The sequence below is a fragment of the Cavia porcellus genome, unplaced genomic scaffold (genome assembly GCF_034190915.1).
Source record: "Cavia porcellus strain 051 isolate PalLab524CR breed Dunkin Hartley unplaced genomic scaffold, mCavPor4.1 scaffold_6, whole genome shotgun sequence".
NCBI lineage: Eukaryota > Metazoa > Chordata > Mammalia > Rodentia > Caviidae > Cavia > Cavia porcellus.
Window position 1 is genome coordinate 47,665,895 of NW_026947489.1, and position 22,069 is coordinate 47,687,963.

Consider the following 22,069-nt stretch of genomic DNA (forward strand, 5'->3'; position numbering starts at 1 on the left):
TCCCTATGCTTTAACATTTACAATGAAAGTAACCTGGAGACAACTTTGTCTTCCACTTCTGCTTTCCTTAGTTTTCCCTGCCTGGAGGACCAGCTCCCTTGGCCCAGGTCATAAGTATACTTTTTTTTTTTTTTTGAGCTCTCAGTGTTACTCAGGCTGCCTTCTAACTCGAGATGCTCCTGCCTCAGCCTCCCTCAATGCTGGGATTACAGGTATTCACCTGGTTGACTGGCCTTTCCAATCACCTTCACTCCCTAGGTGATGTGGAAAGTGACATACAAAGGCCGCTAAGCTTTCCTCACCTGCTTACAGGCTGAGAACCTGCCACTGTCCCACTTTACAGGGGAGCAAAGCGAGGCTCAGACTGACTGAGAAGAAAAGGCAGGGCCGGACACAGCCCGGCTCTCACGGCCCAGCCACTTCCCTCCCTGCAAGTGCAGACCCTGGGGAGTCCATGCTTGTGCTACTTGAGAGGGGGTGTCTGGATGCTAGCCAAGTCCACTTTCATTCTTCATGAAATGAGGTGCTACCCAATTCTAGAACCCTAAATGAAAGCCCCTAAGATCTTGGAACTCAGTGTGCTGTGCTTTGACACCCAGCAAGTCCCTAGCATCCTGACAGCTCTCAGATTTTTTCAGAGCCACGAACGCACTGACTTGAAGCCAACTACCAAGGACTACTTGTGGCTGAGCCAACTGAGCATCTCAGGGTTGTTCCTGGGTGACGTTCCTGGGTCCCATGCCACTGAGGAGTGTGTCCTCTGCTCCTACTGTCACTCGTGTGTCAACCGTGCCCTCTCAAAGCTCTGTTATCACCAAAATTCACCACATGCTCATCCTCTGTGCCAGAGGGCTCAAGACCATGGCTCCCCCAGACCCCTCAGGAGCCTCCTCCTCTGGCCAGTTTGGCTTCAGCCTAGTGCCCACTGTGGTCCTGAAGCCACCACCTGCCAGCACTAGGGACACTGTACTCTCCTGGGGGATGTTAGATTTCCTTCTTTTTTGTTCTTCTGTTCCTCCTCCTCCTCCTCCTCTTCCTCTTCTTCCTTTCCTTTCCTTTCCTATTATTTTTTTCCATACTGGAGATTCAACCCAGGTCCTTCACAATGAGTTACAATCCCAGACTTTTTCTTTCTTATTTTGGGACAAGCGCTCTCTAATTCACTAAGTTTAGTGGGCTTGAAATTGTGAACCTCCTGCCTCAGCCTCCCAGAGTGCTGAGATTATAGGCATGAGCTACCATGTGTAAGAGTCTTCTCCTCCTCCATTCTGTTTCTCTTCCTCCTCCTTTTTCTCTTCCTTCCTGTTATTGCCCTTCTCCTTTATTTGCTCCCTCCTTTTTTTTTTTTTTTTTCCTTTTTCGTTTTTATCGGTACCAGGGATTGAACTCACGACTGCCTGCTTGCAAGGCAGGCGCTTATGCCGCTGAGCTAAATCCCCAGCCCCATGCTCCCTCCTTTTGATAAAGCCTGCTCTCCAGTGCACCCTAACAAGTCACTACAAGCATACTTGGGACTCTCTGTGCTTCGCTGAAAAGCTATGCATTCTACAGAACACGGCCTTTTAGATGCCTATTTCACTCCCCTTTCTTGGAGCTATGTTAGCACTCTAAATTATAGATAATGGATAGCAATGCAAAACAATTCTTATCAACACACATGCAAATAAAACCCCCCTTTCCTTTCCCTACCCCCCCACATACCAGAAAAGGCTGTGATGTCTTACTTACTGATGTATCAATGATAAGCAAAGTAACACATTTAATATACATTTCATATGTATGTCATCATCTTATTTTGTAAAAATTATCCTTTAACAGAAATATATTTTTCAAGTCACTATCATCTAAAAATATCTTTGTTCTAGCTTTATACTTTAAAGGATAGATTGGCTGGGTATAAAATCAAAGGTTAAAAATTCAATGCCATTTTATTTCTGTTTTATTGTTTATTAGTTCCCAAAGGTGCCCCAATACCTTGTTGTTTTTTGTTTTTGTTATTTTTTCCCATACCAGGAATGCCACTGAGCTAAATCCCCAGCCCTGTTGTTCTTTTTTAATCCCCCATGATTCAGGGTCATCATGATAATGTGCCTTGGTGAGAGTCTTTTCATTGATTTTTCCAGTTACTTTAATAGACCTATGACTGGAGGCATTTGCCTTCAAGTCTGGAAATATGTGCATATTATTTCTCTTCAGATTTCCTCCTCTTGCCTCTTCTCTTTCTTAGATCTTCATGCTGGATGCCTAGGTTGGTCTATTTCCCTCATCTTCCACACCCTCATTCTCTTTACTGTATTGGCTTCCCTGTGTACTGAGTTTGCATAGCTTTCTATATCTCATTGACCACTTGTTTTCTGATTCTTTTCTTTTTTTTAACTTTTTATTGGTACCGGGGATCAAACACACGACCGCCTGCTTGCAAGGCAGGTGCTTATGCCCCTGAGCTAAATTCCCAGCCCCGATTCTTTTCTTTTTAAAAACTTTTTCACTCAAGTATTGTAATCCCTTTTGTAGTCTTCCTCACAATCCAAAAAGTTATATTTACAGTCCCATTGAGATAATACTGGAATTCCAGCAAGTTAATTCCAGTCTTCCACCTCCAATGTAACCCATGGCGAGGGTAAAGACACCAAGACATATTCCAAGTTAAGGGCAGCCAAGGGGTTCTAAGTCCAATCTCCATGAGGTGGTACAGACAAAGGCCCTGATCCTACGCCTCTCCCAGAATTAATTATCTTGTGAAGAAAGGGAGGGGGGGGTGGCTTGAGGATGAGTGACAGTGAGGATGGTGGGGAATTATGTGAGTAACTTGAGCTGGCTGGCCAGGTAGGGAGAAAAGCATCTCTGTAAAATGCAGAAACAAGGATATGCAGAAGGATCAATTTGCATAATTCAATTAAGGTAGAAACTGAATTGTTTTAGGGGCTGTTGCTTTGGTTTCTGATATGTAAACTTTTGTGCCCTGGAAAGTCCCAGGTGACATTTCTGGAGCTGATGGCTACCATCCCACCGTGCTTATATCTTTTACAGAGAACTCTGAGAGGAAACAGGAGAGTGACGGCTTACATACCAGCACTTCTTCGGCTAACCTTATTTGCAATGCTTAGAGCCAGTTGAAGAGAAAAGGAAACACCATAGCCAGCTCTCTACAATCAGTATAAGGAAATCAGTTTCCATATAATCAAAGTTGCAGCAACTGTTTTGCATTCAAGGGGAGTCACTGGAGCTGTCTTCCACAATATTCACCCAAAGAGTCAAATGCAGAAGAGTAGAGAGATCTATCCTTGCACTAGAGACCCAAAGAGTCCAGCTGAGGACATGGATCCCAGGGCAGTGTCCTGCATGAGTCCAGTTGAAGACTTAGGCCCACAGCAAAGTCCTCCACAGGTCCAACTGAAGGCCTCAAGCCCGTGACAATGTCTCATGCAAATCAGCAGCAAGGATCTTCTCTGGGAAGGCCAAAGGCCCAGGGTGGATGCTAGAAAACGCACCAGCACAATGAAGGAGCTGTGCCACCAGGTTGAGGGATCTGCACTGAGCCAGGCAGTAATGCCCAAGGTAAGGACCAGAGCTCCACCAAAAAGAATGCAGCCATCTTCAGTGACCCAGGGGACCTGAGCTCCTCCAACGAGGAGGAAAGCTGAGTTTGTACCGGGAAACAAGCTTTTCCAGGAGGACCAATCACACACCGTCTTCCCCTCCAATTCTCCTTTAATGCTGTTGGCAACCCTCAGGTGGCCCTCTACACCCAGGGCCATGCTGACTCAGTTGTGTTACAAGCCGATCATGAGTTAATCCAGCACATCACGGAATCCCCAGCATTTTGTACAATGTTGCCACTTAATATTTCATAAATACATCTTTATTGAATAAATCTTCAACTCACAGATTACTACTAAATATTAATCTAGTACTTTCTGAAGGGTTAAATGGCAAACAAAATCATTTAACGTTTCTCAAAAACCTAGAAACAATTAGTTGGCTATTTTCTTCTTGTCCCCACGCTAACCTCTGTAGGTCTGGCAAGTGATTTCAGCCCTACAACAATCTTGTGAGCCAGGAACTATTATTATCTGCATCTCACAGGCAAGGATATTTGCTTAAGTGCCTGTGCTGGGAGCTGACTCCAGAAACCACACCAGGTGCCTCTGGCTGGCTCCGCTCACATCCAATTCTGATCCATTTATAGGACTGTCAGGCGCCTGTTGTTGGTTCCATGTGGAAAAGGAAATCTGCCTTCATTGATTAATGATGTCTGTCACAGGCCCAGGAAAGGGGAGTAGGAAATAAGGCTACTTTTTTGTTTTCTAATTCTTTAAAAACTTTGCTTAATTATTCCTTGGAGGGAAAAAAAAAATTATCTTTGGGATTACACACAGCTCCAGGGCTTTCAAAATGAGGGCATGTTGACATTCAGAGCATTTAAAGGCCACTTTGTTTCTTGGCTATTGCAGAAGAATTCTTTAAGTGCCTGTTTATAATTTATCTGTGCAAAGCATTGGTAATTAGGTATCTGAATGCTCCGATTCCCTCCCTTTCCTGTGTCAAGCACAGAAAATCAGAAAAATCATCTCATTGCATCATGATACTGCTGGGTCCTATAAAAAGGCAGTGAAATTGTTTTTCCGACCCTCAGCCCCTCTGCCCCAGGACTCGGGCTGCCACCACACCTCTCCTGTAGAACAATGACCAGGCGGGCAGTTCTTCCTGATCTTGTTCCAGCACAAGCGGTTTTACAGCTTGGGTCAGCAGCAGGGTAGCCCAACTTTCACAGGAATGACATCCTGGCTCCAGCACGCCCATTAATCAGAGCCTAACAGCGAGGAGGGAGAAAAAAATGGAGACATTATCACGTGTCTATCTCCACTGTTCACTTTCCCTCTGTGATTTCTTTGCTTTCTTCCTCAACTAAAGTAACACCCAGACACCGAGAATTCCTGGAACAGCCACTACTGCCTTTCACTACCAGGCAGGGGAGCAGGCAGGGGAAAGCAATCACAGCTGGCCCTGAGCCTCGTGGCGATGGAGAAGGGAGATGGAAACGTGGACTGCAAGTCCGATTTCCTAAGCTGACAGCAGGTAGGTGGAGATGAAGCCCCAGGGACACAGGCAGAGCCGGGGCTGCTCTGTCCCCACTGTGGGCTCTGATGTTGGGGAACACCTCTGGCAGGGTGACTCCTCCCAGAAGCGCCGTGTGTCCTCAGCGGAGAACGAGGTTGGTCTAGGGTTGAAATGAGCATCTTGTAGCCGGGTGCAGTGTGCTGTCCCTGGATTCCCAGCATTCAGGAGCCTGAGGCAGGAAGATCACCATGAGATCAGGCCAGCCTGGGCTACATAGTGGGTTCAAGGCCAGCCTGGACTATAGCCTAGACTGCCAGACCCTGTCTCAAAACCACAAAACAGGGGCTGGGGATTTAGCTCAGTGGCATAAGCGCCTGCCCAAGCAGGCAATCGAGAGTTCGATTCCTGGTACCGATAAAAATGAAAGACAAAAAAAAAAAAAAAAAAAAAAAACACAAAACAAAACCAAAAACAACCCAACAACGAAAATGTGGCATTTCCCAGTTTTAGATCATTAAGTCTCAGATCGGGGTGTCTTCGGTTTTCTCAAAGCCTATGTAGGAGGCATGGTCCACGCCTCTGTCCCAGCTTGGGTGACTAGCCAGCAATCTTACAGAAGCCTTACTCCATGTCTGCTTCGGTCTCCATACAATGATGCAGCGCTGTTGCTATGTGGGTCTCTGCTCCGCCTCTCTCCCTATGTCCTTTTTTTTTTTTTTTTAAATATTTATTTATTTATTTATTTATTTATTTATGTCTTTTTGAAACAGGGTCTCATTATGTGGTTCAGGTTGGCACTGGGCTCACTTTGTAGCCCAGGCTGTTCTCGAACTCGTAAGGATCCTTCTGCTTCAGGCTCCTGAGCACTGGGATTATAGGATTGCACCACTTCATCTGGCAATTGTTTCTTTTTTTGAGATACTATTTGGATACATAGCCCAAAATGGCCTTGAACTTGTGCAGATCCTCTTGCCTCAGCCTCCTGAGTGCTGGGTTCACAGGCCTGTATCACTACACCCGGCAGCACCTCCCCTTTTTTAAGGACACCAGGTGTATCAGCTAGGGTCCATCCTCCTGGGTGCTCCTAGCATCCCCTGCAAGCATCCTGTCTCCAATCAGGTTGCCTTTGTAAGTACTCAGACTGAGAACTGCACTTTCTGGGTGGAGGGGGACAGTTCAGCCATGACACCAGGGGCACCCTTGCTTGGTGAGCAGACTGGAAGCTGCTGATGAGCCCCAGGCCCTGCAGGCCATGAGCATTGTCCACGCAGTGGGCATGCTTGTCACAGCAAGAGGCCTTGCACGTGGGCAGAAGGAACAAGGTGGGGAGCAGGTGGAGTCAGGAAGGGACCCAGTAGGAACTCAGTAGGCCCAGTAGGAACTCAGGAGGACTCAGCAGAAGGACTCCTAAAATCCACGACCCCAGTGCTGCAAGGGCAGGTCCTGCAGGATAAGTTAGGAATGGGGAGTTTCAAAGTAGAGCACGGGTGCAGAGGGTCCTCCCGCCTTTCCAGAGCCACCTCCCTGCTCTCTGTGTGTCCTTTCCGCACTCTGCGGTGGCCCAGCCTGTCTCCCCTCTGCAGGACACCACACTGAGTGTCCAGAAACTATTCTGCTGCAAAGCACAACACTGTCATGACTGCAGCTCAGACCCCTGGGTCCGCGTGTGCAGACCGAAAAGTGGGGACTGGGACCCTGCTTGGGCCAACGCTTGGTTTTCTTGGGATCTGTGGTCCCCGGCTGCCGTGGCTGGTAGGAATACACTAAAAACCACCATAGGAATGAACCTAACGAAGGATATAAAAGACCCCTACATTGAAAAGTACAGTACTATAAAAAAGATTAAGGAGGGTATCAAAAAATGGGCTGGGCAGGGTAACGCACTCCTGTAACCCCAGCACTCGGGAGGCTGAGGCAGGAGGATCATGCAAGTTTGAGACCAGCTTGGGCTACAAAGTGAGCCCAAGGCCAGCCTGAACTGCATGCAAGACACTGTCTTAAAAACACCAAAAAAAAAAAAAAAAAGGAAAGACAACCCTGGCTTTGGGTAGGAGGAACCAATACAGTGAAATTGGCCATACTTTCAAAACTGCTACACCGATTCAGTGCAATCCCAATAAAAATTCCAACAGCATATCTCACAGAATTAGAGAAAACAATCCTAAAATTCATCTGGAACAGGGCAGATCTAAAATAGCAATAACAATTCTGGTAACAAAGGCAAGGCAGGAGGCATCACAATTCCTAACTTGAAATTATACTACAAAGCTACTATGATTAAAAACCACATGATATTGGCCAAAAAACAGACCCAAGAATCAGTGGAACAGATTAGAAGACACAGAAACAACTCCAGCCATACTAAGCCACTTTATCATTGACAAAGGTGCCAAACACACTGAAAGATAGTCTAACAAATGGTGCTGGAAAAACTGGCTCTGTACATACTGAAGATTAAAATTGGACTCACACCTTTTACCATGCACTAAAATAAATTAAAAATGAGTCAAAGATCTAAATATTAAAATAAAAACATTAAAGCTGCTAGAAGATAGAATAGGTAAAACTTTTTTTTTTTTTTTTTGGTACCAGGGATCAAACTCATGACCTCATGCTTGCCAGGCAGGTGCTTATGCCACTGAGCTAAACCCCCAACCCCATAACTCATGAAGTAGGCAAAGACTTTATGAATAAAACTCTGATTGCACAAAAACTATCACAAAGAATCAACAACTGGTGTCTCACCCTATTAAAAAGCTTTTGCACAGCGAGAGAAACCACCAACAGAGTAAAGAGACAACCCACAACATGGGAGAAAATATTTGCCAGCTGTTCCTCAGACAAAGCATTACTATATAAAGAACATATATAGAACTCAAAAAATCAGCCTTCCAAATTTAAGACCAAATCCAAAAATGGGCATCTAAGACGAATACACACTTCTCAAATAAAAAAATACAAACAGTAAAAATATATGAAAAAATGTTCAGTCATTCAAGAGATGCAAATTAAAACAACACTGAGATTCCATCTGATCCTTGAAAAAATGGCTATTATCAAGAAATCAACCAATAACAAATTTGGTGGAGCTGTGGGGAAAAAGGAACCCTTCTCTACTGTTGGTGGGAATGCAGACTGGTGCAACCACTGTGAAAAACAGTGTGGAGATTCCTCAAAAAAAAATAGGATTGGAGACCCCATTTGACCCAGCTATTCCCCTTCTGGATATCTTCCCAGAAGAATTAAAAACATACTACAGTGATATATGTGTACCCATGGTTAGCAGCACAATTTGTAATAGCCAGATCTTGGAAATAATCCAAATGCCCATCACTTATGGAATGGATAAGAAAGATGTGGGTTTTTTTTATACAACAGAGTACTATTCAGCCATAAAGAAGGATAACTGGAGACTTTCATAGGTAAACATATGCAACTCAAGACCATACTTGTAAGTATGATGCACATGTGTAAACATCATATTGTCTCACTAGTGTGAGAAGCTCAAAAAGTAAGATCCAAAATATACACTACATATTGTACAACACGAAAAAGCTTCAAAAGGAAAGAGATGGGGGACTAGAGAAAAGCAAAAAAAAAAAAAAAAAAAAAAAACCCACCATATATGTATATAAGACAGTTAAAAATACTTTATTTTTTATTTTTTTGTCTTTTTCGTTTTTTTATCGGTACCAGGGATTGAACTCACGACTGCCTGCTTGCAAGGCAGGCGCTTATGCCGCTGAGCTAAATCCCCAGCCCCAGTTAAAAATACTTATACTACTAATTTTTCTTAGTCTATTGAAAAGGAAGATTTGTGCTAATATTGTTTGGACAGGGCCAGGAATTTAGCTCAGTGGCACAGCACCTGCTTGGCAAGGGTCATGAGTTAGATCCTTAGTACCAAAAAAAAAAAAAAAAAAAAAAAAAGTCCTAATATGGTATGGACAATTAATGCCTGTATCTTTTTTTTTCTTTTTTGATACTGGGGATTGAACTCACAACCTTACGCTCGCCAGGCAGGTGCTTGTGCTGTTAAATCCCTGGCCCGAAATGCTTATATCTTGCACACTGAATAGCTATTTAAAGATAACAACATGCAACACATTAATCAATGTTATTGTATTATTATTATTATTATTAGTTTTGGTACCAGGGATCAAACTCACAAGCTTGTATTTGCCAGGCGGCGCTTGTGCTGCTGAGCTATATCCCTGGCCCTACTCTCTTATTACCTTGTTTTGAATTTTTTTTTTCTCTTAAAAAAATAAACAAACAAACCACCAGCTTCCACAGTAACAGAAACTGCTTGGGACCGACTGGCAGGGTGTAAAACTGTTCAATATGTTCCTGATTTTCTAAAAAACTACACCCGCCTAGAAACAACAGGAGGAAACGCACCAAAATGTTAACACTTCTGTCTCTGTGATGGTGACATTTTTGTAAATACATTTTGAGCTTTCCATATTTTCCACTATCACAATACAAAAGTCATTTTTAACATGCTCTTATAAACTATTTTGTTTAAGCTTGAATGAAATGAAACAGCAGAAATCCTTTTAGGTGATAGTCAGGAGGCTTCAATGAGTGACATTTGGAAATTATGGTTTTATTCTCATTGCAAAAGGACTTTTGTGTATTGCCTTTGAAAACCTCACCCAGGGGCACGCATTCAGAAGCCCAGCGCTGCAGAAATCCTGGCCTTGTAACAAACATGTTTTTGCAAGGAGCTCCTGTCTACCCACTCACCCACCCAGGAGGACTTTGGTGCTGGTCCCACAGGGTGAGCCAAATCAGCTTCCACCCTGTCCAAAGAGGCCCTCTGTGTGTGTGTGTGTGTATGTGTGTGTGTATGTGTGCGCGTGTGCGCGAGCGCCCTAACACCTAACACCATGTGACCATGGTAAAATACTGAACCTATCATGGTAGGTGCTCCCAAAGAAGTACAATTCAAACCCTTGCAACCTGGGACTATGTTACCAGACTTGCTAGCAGCTGGGCCTACACAGTTCTGCCTCTTCACACACCTGGCTCTGTCCCTGGTCTCCCAGGCAAGAAGGGGGCGCCAGCAAGGGGTACGAGCTGAAAGTGTGCCTAGCACAGCCCCAATGGAGTGGCTGCCGTAAGTGTGAGACAGGGCAAGAAAGGCGGGGTCAGGACCTGGCACAGCCCCAGAGCCTGGGCTGGGCAGCACAGGGCCGGGGCCAAACCCAGCACCAAAGTGGGCAGGAGCCACCCAGCAACCCGTAACACCCACACCAGAGTGGATGAAGGACAGACAGAGCTCAGCGTCATTTGAGACACCTGAAAAACAAAACTTTTCCCACTGTAACACAACCCAAGGAAGACAGACTCTCTATGGGTGCTCTCATTTCAGAATAACGCATAAGAATGTACTTTAATGACACAAAAACTCGCATAACTGTAATCCCACCACTCAAGAGGCTGACGCAGGATTGTTGTGAGTTCGAGGTCAGCTTGGGCTACACAGTGAACTCAAAACCAGCCTGCACTACAAAGTGAGTCTCTGTCTCAATTAATTAATTAGTTAACTAGAAAATAAACTAAATGTAAAAAAAAAAGAAAATAAACTAAATGTGGCTAAAAATCAAATTAACATCCTGACAGGGAGATTCAACAGTGAATGTAGAGGAAAGATAAAGAGAATAAAGCAATTAGGATATGGGCATGGTGGCACACACCTGCAATCCCAGCACTCAAAGAGGCGGAGGCAGGAGGATTACAAATCCTCGCCCAGCCTGGGACATTTAGTGATTTAGGGAAACTCTCAAAAAAAAAAAAAAAAAAAAAAAAGGAGGCAGGAGCCAGGGTGAGGGTGAGGCCGGGTTCAATCTCAAGAACTTTCTCCTTTTCTGGAGAGGGAAAAGGAGAAGGAAGAGAAGTGATAGATATGAAAATCAAAGAGCTACTAACTTCAGGATAATTGTGATTCCTTATGTTCCTTATGATCTCAGCAAAAGGAACTTGAAAGTAGTCGGAGACACAATACAGGAAAATTCCTTCAACATTTAATAATAATTTACAGTGAAAAAAATTTTTTTGTCTTTTTCCTTTTTATCGGTACCGGGGATCGAACTCACGACCGCCTGCTTGCAAGGCAGACGCTTATGCTGCTGAGCTAAATCCCCAACCCCCACAGTGAAAATTTAAGACACGGTTCATATACAAGGACAAACTGTTTGGTATCACTGACATTGACACATCCTGCTTAAGACTCTAAGCTTCAATATTTTATGTAACGATTTTTTTAAACAGTCTTGATAGGTAATCCAGACTGGCCTTGAACTCACAGCGATCCTCCTGCCTCAGTCTCCCGAGTGTTGGGCTTAGAGCTGCGCACCACCATGCTTGGCCTGTGGAATGACTGTTGGCGTGTGTTTCTTCCTGCTGTTTGTGTCAGTGCCTGTGAATTCCCCGTGACACAGTCCCGCAGCCACACACCACATTTTGATCTTCTCACCTCTTTACCCTCCTTTCTCCTCTCGCGACCCTTTCGTCTTCTCTAACAGTTGCCGGCTACTTTCGCCTTTTTCCTTTTGAGATTACACATGTGGCAAAAATACATAACCCCTAGGGGCTGGGGATTTAGCTCAGCGGCATAAGCGCCTGCCTTGCAAGCAGGCAGTCGTGAGTTCGATCCCTGGTACCGATAAAAACGAAAAAGACAAAAAAAAAAAAAAAAAAAAAAGAAAGAAATGTCTGTTAGAGCATCTGCCCATTCATCAATTTGGCTGTTTTTATTTTGGTGAGACAAATTCTGACCATCTTGAGCACCAGAGGAACAAAACAGAACATGCATAAACAACTCCTTACCTTCGACAAAGAGGTCAAACACGTTCACGGGAAGAAAGACAGCCTCTTTAATAAATGGTACTGGAGAAACTGGCTCCGCACATGCCAGAGACTAAAACTGGACCCATGGCTATTGCCATGCACTAAACTAAAGTCAAAATGGATCAAAGATCTAAATATTAAAACAGAAACACTGGACCTGCTGGAAGAGAGAATAGGCAGAACTCTTGAAGACACAGGTGCAGGCAGACTTTATGAACAAGACCCCGATCACATAGGAACTATCACAAAGAACCAACAAGTGGAATCTTATTTCAAAGTTTTTGCACAGCAAGAGAAACCACCAACAGAGTAAAAAGAAAACCCACAGAATGGGAAAACCATTTTCCAGCTAGTCTTCAAAGGACTAATATCTAGAATATATAAATAACAAAAAAAAATCGGGCCCCCCAAATTCAAAGATTCAAACCAAACATGGGCATCTGAAATGAATAGGCACTTCCCAGATAAAGTACAAATAAATGGTAAACAGACACATGAAAAATGTTCAACAGCACTGATCATTCAAGAGGTACAAATTAAAACAGCAAAGAGGTTCCGTCTCACCCTAGAAAGAATGGTTATCGTCAAGAAATCAAGCAATAACAGATGCTGGCAGGGCCGTGGGGAAAAGGAACCCTCCTCCACTGCTGGTGGGAGTGCAGACTGCAACCACGTGGACGCCAGTGTGGAGTTGCCTCAAAAAACTAGCACTAGAGGTTCTGTTTATTCAGCTATTCCCCTACTTGGTATCTTCCCATAAGAACTAAAAACATCATACTACAGTGACAGATGCACACTCGTATTTGTATCAGTACACTGTGTAATAGTTAAATCCTGGAAACAGCTCAGATGCCTATTGACTGATGAATGGATAAGGGAAATATGGGCTTTTAAAAAATAAAATGGAGTACTACTCTGCCATAAAGAAGGATAAGCTTGAGACATTTCTAGCTAAATGGATGCACCTTGAGACCATGCTCTTAAGTAAAATAAATCAAATACACATTTTAATACTGTTTATCTGGTGTAAAAAGCCAAAAATGTAAATAAGGACCAAAGTGTATGATGGGTACTGGGAAGTAGAAAGAAAAGGTACAACTGGGAAGGGGAGCAGGGTGGGGGCAGGAAGGAAAAAGAAAAATAGAAGGCAAAAAATGAAAACAAAGCTTTTGTCAATAAGGAGGGAAAGAGGGGTTAAAGGGAGGGGGATGGGATCGGGGAAAAAAGAATCAGGCTACATCATGTACAGGTACAATCTCCCTATGATGAATGTGATCACCGTGTACATAAAAAGTGTAAAAACAAATTTTTGCTCTGAAGATAGCATCTTGCTAAGAAGTTCAGGCTGCCCTTGAACTATGTAGCCAGCCTGGCCTCAGACTCATGGAGATCCGCCTACCTCAGCCTCCCAGAGTGCTGGGACTACAGACATGCACCGCTATTCCTAGCTTCCTAGCTTCAAGTAAATATTCAGTGAGCACTGGAAGTGCCAGGATTGTCGGGGCTGGAGGCCCAAAGCAGTGCCACGCTGGAAGTTGTGCTTCAGAGGGGCACCTTGTCTAGCAATCTGGGGGATGTGAAAGACTCATGTTATTCATGAGCTCAGTCTCTGAAAGGAATTTCTTACCTGCCCTTAAAAACAGCCCAAACTCATCTAGCGTGGTGGCATATGCCTATAAGCCCAACACTCGTGAGGCTGAGGCAGGAAGATTGCCGTGAGTTCAAGGCCAGCCTGGGCTACCCAGCAAAACCCCGTCGAAAGAAAGAGAGAAAAAGAAAAGAAAAAGAAAGAAAAGAAAAAAGAAAGACAGCCCAAACTGCAGCTCAGCACTCAGGCACCTCTAAGGGCGGCAGGGTCCGTCACTTTGTCTCTGGCCACATCATAAAGCCTGGGTACCAGAGGTCTCGGCCCTATGATTTCCACATTCATCTAATGGTGTTTGGTTAACTACTGGGGTTCTCCCAGGACAATGATACCCCTAAAAAAGCCAGCTCCTGTTCTCAGGGCTTCCAGGATGGATTCCGCACAGATGCTCACGCTATGACCTCTGGCTGTCGGCTGCCCCAGCGTCTCTGGACTTGCAGGTCACCCCAGCCCTGCTCCCAGACCAGCGCTCCAGGCCCCTCTTCCTGGCCTCAGGTGCTGCCTCTGATGAGAAGGAAGCAAACTACATCCAGGGCTTCCCCCAAATCCCAGAAATGATACAGAAGACTGTGTGTGTGCGTGTGTGTGTGTGTGTGTGTGTGTGTGTGTGTGTGTGTGTGTATGTGTGCATGAAGGAAAGGTGTGTAGAGTACAAAAACCCCCAAACTAAACTCCCTCACCTTCAGTGCCCCAAGGGCCTTGTAAGGGCTGACACCTGAGTCACGTGTCACCCAGGGACCACGACTTCTGCGGAGGTGGCTCCAGCTGAACCTTTGAAAGGAAAGATGGCACTAAGCATGGTGGCACACAGCCACAACGCTGTGCGACGGTGTAAGCTCATCCCGGTCCCTGCACTGGCTAATGAGGTGGCTCCAGGCCTCTTGCTCCTGGTTAGGAAGAAATGCAAACCTGGCCTGGTGGTGACACCTGCAGTCTCAGCACCTGGGAGGCTGACGGAGCAGCTCTGCAAGTCTGAGGCCAGCCTGGGCTACACGGTGAAACTCCGCATTGAAAACCCAAAAACTGACCTGAGTGCTAGAATTACAGGTGTGGGGCACTGCACCCAGCTCCCTGCTCCGGGCCTGCTTAGCTCAGTGGCTTAAGCGCCTGCCTGGCAAACCTGAAGTCGTGAGTTCGATCCCCCCCCCCCCTCAAAAAAAGAAAGAAAAACCAAAAACTTCAAACAAAACCCAGGAGACCTCCAGAAAATCAGGAAAGGAGGAGAAAAATGCCCAGAAGAGGGAAAACACAAAAGGGAAGAGACAGAGGGAACAACGAAGAAAAGGGAAGGAAGGGAAGGAGAGAAAGGACGGGGTGGAGGCCTCTCTCCCCTTCCTTCCCCATATCTAATTACAGGACACACTCAGCTCCACTCCAGGCCATGTGTGGAGACCTTTGGGCCAATAATGAACTGTACAGGTGACAGCCACCCCTGGAGTGTCCGCCTGGTGACAGCCAGCCACTGGGCTTAAGTGGCTGAGCTCCATGCGGCTGGAACAAGAGATCACTGAGCCGGGCAGTGGTCAGGCTCCCCAGAGCAGGCTCTGGCATCAGTGCTCACAAGGGCTTTCGCGGGGTGAGTTTCTGTGTGGGTTTTACATACCTATTGTAGTTTTTCCCAACAGTCTGGTGTGTGACTGTGTCGGGGGACTGCTGCAGACTCTAATTTTTACGTTGCTGAATCCACTGCACGAGGCAGGAGGTCTGCATTCTTTGTGCAGAGGGAGCAAGTCCGAGACACTGAGCTCCCCCTGCCCTCCCTCCCCTCCAGCTCCCGTCCCTCCCCATCCTAGGACCACCCAGCACCCGCGTCCTGTTGTCCTGTCGGCATCTTTTGTTTTGCACTTTCCTTGCACTTTGGGTTCTCGGGGAAGAGAAGCCACGCGCTATGGAAGCACTGAGGCTGTTATTCCGCACAGCATGCGGGCCGCCCCAGGTGTCCGCTGGGCTGCGCCCCGCTTGGGATGTCATCTCTGAGGAGGGCATGGAGTCCCCTGAGAACCGGCTTGAAGCGCCCAAGGTTGGTTCTGCTTCCCGTGCGTCTGAACCATGCTGCAGGCCACAAGGGCATGCTACTCGGGAGTGGGGATCGCAGCTCAGGGTCTGCGGGGGCCCCAGAGCCTGCTCCACCCCCAGAGAAGTGGAGAGAAACTGTGATGCAAGCAAGAGGGACAAGCAGGTGCACACAGGGAACAGCCAGAAGCATAGAGCACTCAGCAGGCTTCCCAAACCCTTCCCAGAGGTGCTGCAGGCAGAAGCAGGCCCGGGGCAGGGAGCTGGGTGCAGTGCCCCCACCTGTAATTCTAGCACTCAGGTCCGGAGGCTGAGGCAGGCAGGTCCCTGCCTGGGCTACAGTGAGTTAAGGTCACCCTGAACTACTTAGTGAGACCCTATCTTAATACCCCTTTGCCAATAATCATAAAATAAGCAAGAATTCCTCCTCTGATGTTACCTGGCCTGAAGGCACCCGGGACTCTGATCTGGAAATTACCACCCTGACTTTCCTTCACCTAGATGTTCTTCTTAGAGCAATTTGTACTAAAGGAAGAGGAGATGGTAAAACATACCACAATGTGAACACGTGGGGTGCTGCTCTTACAAGAAAGGCAGAGAGATCGAACATTCCAGTGGAAAACAGAAAATCCCTGAGAGGTCAGAGAGCAGCCCCGAACGAGGTGGCAGCCATTAGGGAAGGGTGTGAGCTCCTGTGGTTCCAGGGCTTGGGCTGACGGAGAGTGAGCTGGGAGGGTGGCGGCATCTGCCCAGCTCCGGCGGGGGGACACAGAGCTGACAGCCAGGCACAGATGATCCTCACAGGCACTGGAAGACAACTTCCTAAGAAAATCTTCCTAAGGGGCAGTGAAAACCCCCAGGCTCTTTATTTCGGGTCCAGTGGTGCTGGCTGGCAGGGGGCACCAGACTGCGGTCCCTTTCAAACCAAAGCTGCTAGGCCTCAGGCCATTGTTTCCAGCAGTGTGATTCCTTCTATTGCAGGCAACGTCACTGCCGGTGCTGTTTGTGAGCTTTACAGAGAGGCATGCTCACCTCACACTTGGTAGATAACTTTCTATGAACTGCAGGTGGATATGGACTGTACCCTGTGAATGGGTAATATGAGGCACTCTGTGACATGCTGTACATGAAACAGGGGGTCCAGTGGAAATCTAGATTTCTGAGAAGCAGATGGTGGATGCCTGCCATCCTAGCACTCAGGAGGCTGGGGCAGGCAGATCACCATGAGCTTGAGCCCAGTGTGGGCAAAATCCAAGGCCAGCCTGAACTACATAGTGAGACCTTGCTCAAAAACAATAGAACAAGATGGAATAGCCTGCTCCAGATAAAGGGATTACTGTTCTACCGGGGGCAGAAACCCAGGGCAGCTGGCAGGTGCCCAGTACACACTGCTAGCATGGGACCCTGGCCTTGGGCTCTGCTGCAGCAGGAAGTTTCAGATTCCCCCCAGCACCTTGTCCGGGCACTGTTCTGCTAGCAGTGCTCTGTGTGAGGCCCAGCAGTGACCCAGGACCTCTACCTCATCTACAGCTCATGTAGCTCTTCGTTCATCCACTAGAAACCCACAGGCGCAAACCCAAGCTCCCCAGACCAGCACCCAAACTCCTCCCCATGCCGGGTGTGGCGGTGCACGTCTGCAATCCCAGCATTATCATTATCACAGGCTAAGGCAGGAGGATTGCACATTCAAGGCCAGTGCTGACAACTCCATGCTGTCTCAAACATAAAACCAACAGGAGGGGCTGGGGATTTAGCTTAGCGGCATAAGCACCTGCCTTGCAAGCAGGTGGTCATGAGTTCACTCCCCGGTACTGATAAAAAGTTAAAAAAAAAAAAAAAAAAAAAACAACCAACAGGAGCTGGGGGAGTAGGTCCCTACAGACCCCTGATACAGCAAGAAAAACTCCTTGTAGCCAGCCGACTCTACCTTCTGCCTCCGCCCCATCACACTGACCTCCTTCTGCCCTTGGCAGAGTATTGGCTCCTGCAGAAACAAGGAGTGCAAACGCTGGAGCTGCTTCCTGGAGACGGGAACTGACATGCAGGCTGGGTTGCAGGAAGCCATCGACACCTCCGAGACACAGCATTCGCTCCCCAAAGCCCCACACCTGCTGGTGAGGAGCGGAGGCAGCTGGTTTAGTACAGTGCTACCGTAGAATTACAAAAGACAGGGGTTTTCCCTTTAGTTTTTGTTTTTTGAGGCAGTCTCACTATGTAGTTCAGGCTGCATGAACTCACTACGGAGCTCAGGCTGGCCTCAAACTCATGGCAATCCTCCTGCCTCGGCCACCTGAGTGCTGGGATCACAGGCGTGCACCACCATGTCTGGCATTAGAAGTCAGATTGGATTGCTTTTGGTCAAAGGCAGGAGAAAGATAGAAGGGCAAAGACCTACACAATATAATCTTGAGTGAAAGTCAGCACATAATGTGTCAGAGGAAATAGCTGCAGAGGAATTATTTCTGGTTCGATTTAACTGGAGTCTAAAATAACTTCAGCAGCCAGCTGGAAAGATAAACTCTGCTCGTGCATGCCCTGTCAGAGTAAGAAACTTACTTTTCCTGGAACACAGAAGTGAATGCTGCTGGAATTGTGCCCAAGAACTCCCTAGTGACAGGAGCTGATGGGTGGGAGAGCAGAGATGCGTCACCAGCAGTCAAAGCTACCCGGGGGAACAGAAAAGCTGCTTCTCCCTTGGAAAAGACAAAGCCGCTGGCCAGAGGGGCGCTCTGGTCACGCCAAGGCAGCCCGGCCTGCATAGCACACAGTCGGATGCTCGGCACAGGCATAGGCTGTGAAGAGCCTTATCTTGGGGCCTGTTATCCTACTGTGCCCTTCTGTGGGTTGAGTTATAGCCCCCAAAAGATGCACTGACATCCCTACTGCCTGGGCAGGTGGCCTTGTTTAGAATTCTAGGGTCTTTGCAGTCAATCTGGTTCAAGTGAGTCAGACTCAATCAGTCCTGGCTTCATCCAATACAGTTCTCACCAGGCCAGCAAAGGAGGCAGAGGAGGCAGAGGGGGCCGGTGGGTCGGCTCCTGGACTACTGCAGAACTGGAAGCTGGAAGCTAGAGGCGGTGAGGATCCTTCTGGAGCTGCCCCGGAGGCTGGCTCAGACACCTGCATTTCCAGCTTCTGGCTCCCAGGACCAGGAGAGAACACAGTTCTGCCGTTTCGCTGGCTGGTTGGCTTTTTGAGACAGGGTCATGCTCCGTTGTTCAGCTCCTTGTGAACCCACTATGTGGCCCAGGCTGGCTTCAACTCACTGCAACCTTCCTGCCTCAGCTTCCCTGGTGCTGGGATTACATCTGTGAAGCTCTATGCCCATCTCTCATCTCCTTTAAACTTTTTTGGTGAAAAATTTAATTTATTTATTTGACGGGTGGGTGCAACAGGGTCTCACTATGTATTTCAAGCTCTTTGAAATCACTATGTAGTCCAGACTCTAGTCCTCAAACTCAAGGTGCTCCTCCAATCTCAGTCTCCAGAGTGCTAGAATTACAGGCATGCACCACTGTCCCCAGCTAATGTGCTTTAACATACTGAACACCATGTGTCCATTCACCAGCTTCAATAACGATCAAAAATTTCTTCGTCTTACAGTATCCCCTGCCCACATTTACTCTGCGTAGAGGGGTAAACCAAACAGCACATCCTGCCAGAGCATCTGTAAACCCTGTACTCATCAGTAGTGCCTTTTCTCTCCTCCTCCAACCTCAGACAACCATCAGTCTGCTTTCTATTACTGTAGTTTTTCTTACTTTGAATATCTCATATCAATAGGATCACACTGTAGTTTTTAGTTAGAGATGGCTTCTTTCCCTTGTTACAATATTTACAAGATGTGACAATGTTACAGTATGTATCAATGCTTTGTTCATTTTCACAATTGAGTAACATTCCTTTGGGTGGCCGCATTTTGGTTATCAGTCATTAATTGTAGCCACTTTTTAGCTACAGTGGTGTCTTAGTTACTTTATGCTGGTCGCTAAGACAAAATACCTGATGCCCAAGTTGGGAAAGGAAAGGTTTATTTCTTACAGTTTTTGGAGGTTTCAGTCCACTCAGTTGGCTCCAAGACAGGCGGGCCTGGCTGGACCACCATTCATGGCGGCTGCAAACAGCAAGCTCAAACCAGCAAAGAGAAAGACGCACCTTTTTCCTGCCATTACATCACATCCTGGCTCCACCCCTATGTGGGTGGAGCACTGACACCATCAATCCAAGCACTATACAATGAACCATCACAAATGAACAATGCAAACTCATGAGGCCTGGGGGACACAAACATAAACCATGATAAGTGGATAACACTGCAGTGAACACTTGCATACGCTTGTTTATAGACATGTTTTCATTCCTCTTGTGTGCAGCTTTAGGAGTGGAAAGGAACCACCAAACTATCATGCAAAGAAGCCATACCACTTAACAAGACCAGAAGTAATGTACAAGTGTTCTGGTTTCATCACAACTTCACCGATACTTAGTAGTCTTCACCTTTTTATGATAGCCTTCTGGTGGCTACAAAGTGACGTGGCATTGTGGTATCAAGCCTGCATTTACTGATGACTAATGATACTGAGCCTTTCCATGTGTTTATTGACCATTTCAGGCATATGTCTTCTTTGGAGAAATGTATCTCCAGACCTTTGTCTGTCTCCCAAGTAGCTGGGATTATAGGTATGGGCTACTGCCCCCAGCTCCTTTGGCTATTTTAAACTGGATTATGTCTTTATTGTTGGGCCTAAGAGCTCTTTATATTTCCTGGACACAAGTCCCTTTCAAATATATGATTTGCAACCATTTTCTGCCATCTGTGAGCTGTTTTCATGGTGTCCTTTGAAACATAAAAGCTTTCAACTCACTAAAATTTGATTTTTTTCTTTGGTTGTTGTGCTTTAGCTAAGGATCTAAGAAACCACTGCCTTGCTGCACATCACAAAATTTATTTCCGGCTTGTTTTGTTTTTCAGGAGTTTTATCGTTTTAGCTCTTCTAATTAGGAATATGATCCATTTGGAGTTATTCTTTTATAGGATGTGAGGTAGGGGTCCAAATTTATCCTGTTGCCTCTGGCTACTGACTTCACATTTTAATTCACTCTCTTATTAACTCATCCTGTGAGACGGGATCTGTTTTTCGTAAACCAACTTTTAGATGATGCTCATCAGATTTCAGACAAGGGTGATAAAAAAAGAAAACTCTAATGAAGAAATATTTCAAATGAGGAAGCGGTTAGTCCTTCCCTCGCTGCCTGTAATCTGCAACTCATTTCCTTGTGTTAGTTTTTCCTGTTTTCTTGTAATATTCTAGGGCAGTCAGTCCCAGCTGTGTGAGATCAGCTCTGCTCCAGCCCTCTACTGTGGATCCACACTTGAGTGTAATCAAGACATCGGGCCCACATGTGTGGCTGGGATCAGGGCCGCAGCATCACAGCCAGCACAGGGAGGCAGGCAGGAAACAGTTGGGTCAGGTGGTAGGTGAGGCCCACACAGCAGAAAGGGCGATGGGGAGAGGCCTGGAGGACAGCATTATGCCTGTGACCTCTGCAGGCAGGAGGCTGAGACAGCAAGCTCTCTGCCCGTGAGGCCAACCTGGACTATAGAAAGACCTCGGCGTGAAACGAATGGAATCAAACCGAACCAAATGTTAGGGTCTGAGCAAAGACTTAGAGCACTGAGCCCAGAGAGAGAACACCAGTACTCCCATTCACCTGGTGCAGACTTTTGAGCTCACGCCCAGGTGTCCTGAAAGTACCAGATTCCTCATTCTTTCTCAAGGGAATTTAAACAAATTCTAAGTTTGTGTTGCAAGCCCTCATTTTTTTTTTTTTTTTTTTTTTTTTTTGTCTTTTTCGTTTTTATTGGTACCAGGGATCAAACTCACGACTGCCTGCTTTCAATGCAGGTGCTTGTGCTGCTGAGCTAAATCCCCAGCCCCAAACCCTCATTTTTGAAAGTTAACAGCCTCAAATTTCAAAACGCTACAATGGGTTCCTCAAAAAAGCTAAACACAGAATGACCATATGACCCAGCAATTCCACTCCTACATGTGTTCTCAGGTGAAGGGAGCAGGCTGGGCTAAGCCCAGTGGTAGATTACTACCAAAGGGGCCACTTAGAGCCCCAAACAAACCAGGAATTTTCTCTTTTTTTTATTTTTTATTTTTGGGAGCGTGGGTTGTTTTTGAGGTTTTGTTTTGCTTTGAGACAAGCTGTTGCTATGTAATACGGACTGGCCTCAAGCTCACTAGCTAGTCTAGGCTGGCCTCAATCTTGTTACATGGAAGGCCTCAGCCTTCCATGTCCTGGGATTACCAGCAGATATTTGTATGCCAATGTTCTGTACAGCATTATTCACAGAGCCCAAAGGGAAACAACTCAAGTATCTGTCAACAGATGGATGGGGAAATAAAATATAGTATGCCCATACAGTGGAATATTATTTACCCATTAAAAGAAATGAACCAATGTTACCACACAGATTAATTTTAAAGA

The 22,069-nt window shown here is 46.3% G+C and overlaps 1 protein-coding gene across 8 annotated transcripts in view; it reads right to left on the bottom strand.

Moving 5' to 3' along the window:
* Nucleotides 1-3,844: 3,844 nt before the first annotated feature.
* The window catches only part of Slc37a3 (solute carrier family 37 member 3), a 69,367-nt gene continuing 51,142 nt past the window's right edge, over nucleotides 3,845-22,069 (bottom strand). For 2 of the 8 annotated variants that reach the window (XM_063250588.1, XM_063250587.1), the window contains one exon: nucleotides 3,845-4,813. In XM_063250588.1, the coding sequence (XP_063106658.1) occupies nucleotides 4,769-4,813 (45 nt within the window). In that variant the 3' untranslated portion in view covers nucleotides 3,845-4,768. Of the gene's footprint in view, nucleotides 4,814-4,888; nucleotides 5,291-22,069 lie in introns of those variants that run through there. The other 6 variants (XM_063250583.1, XM_063250584.1, XM_063250585.1 and 3 more) reach the window with 4 other exon arrangements.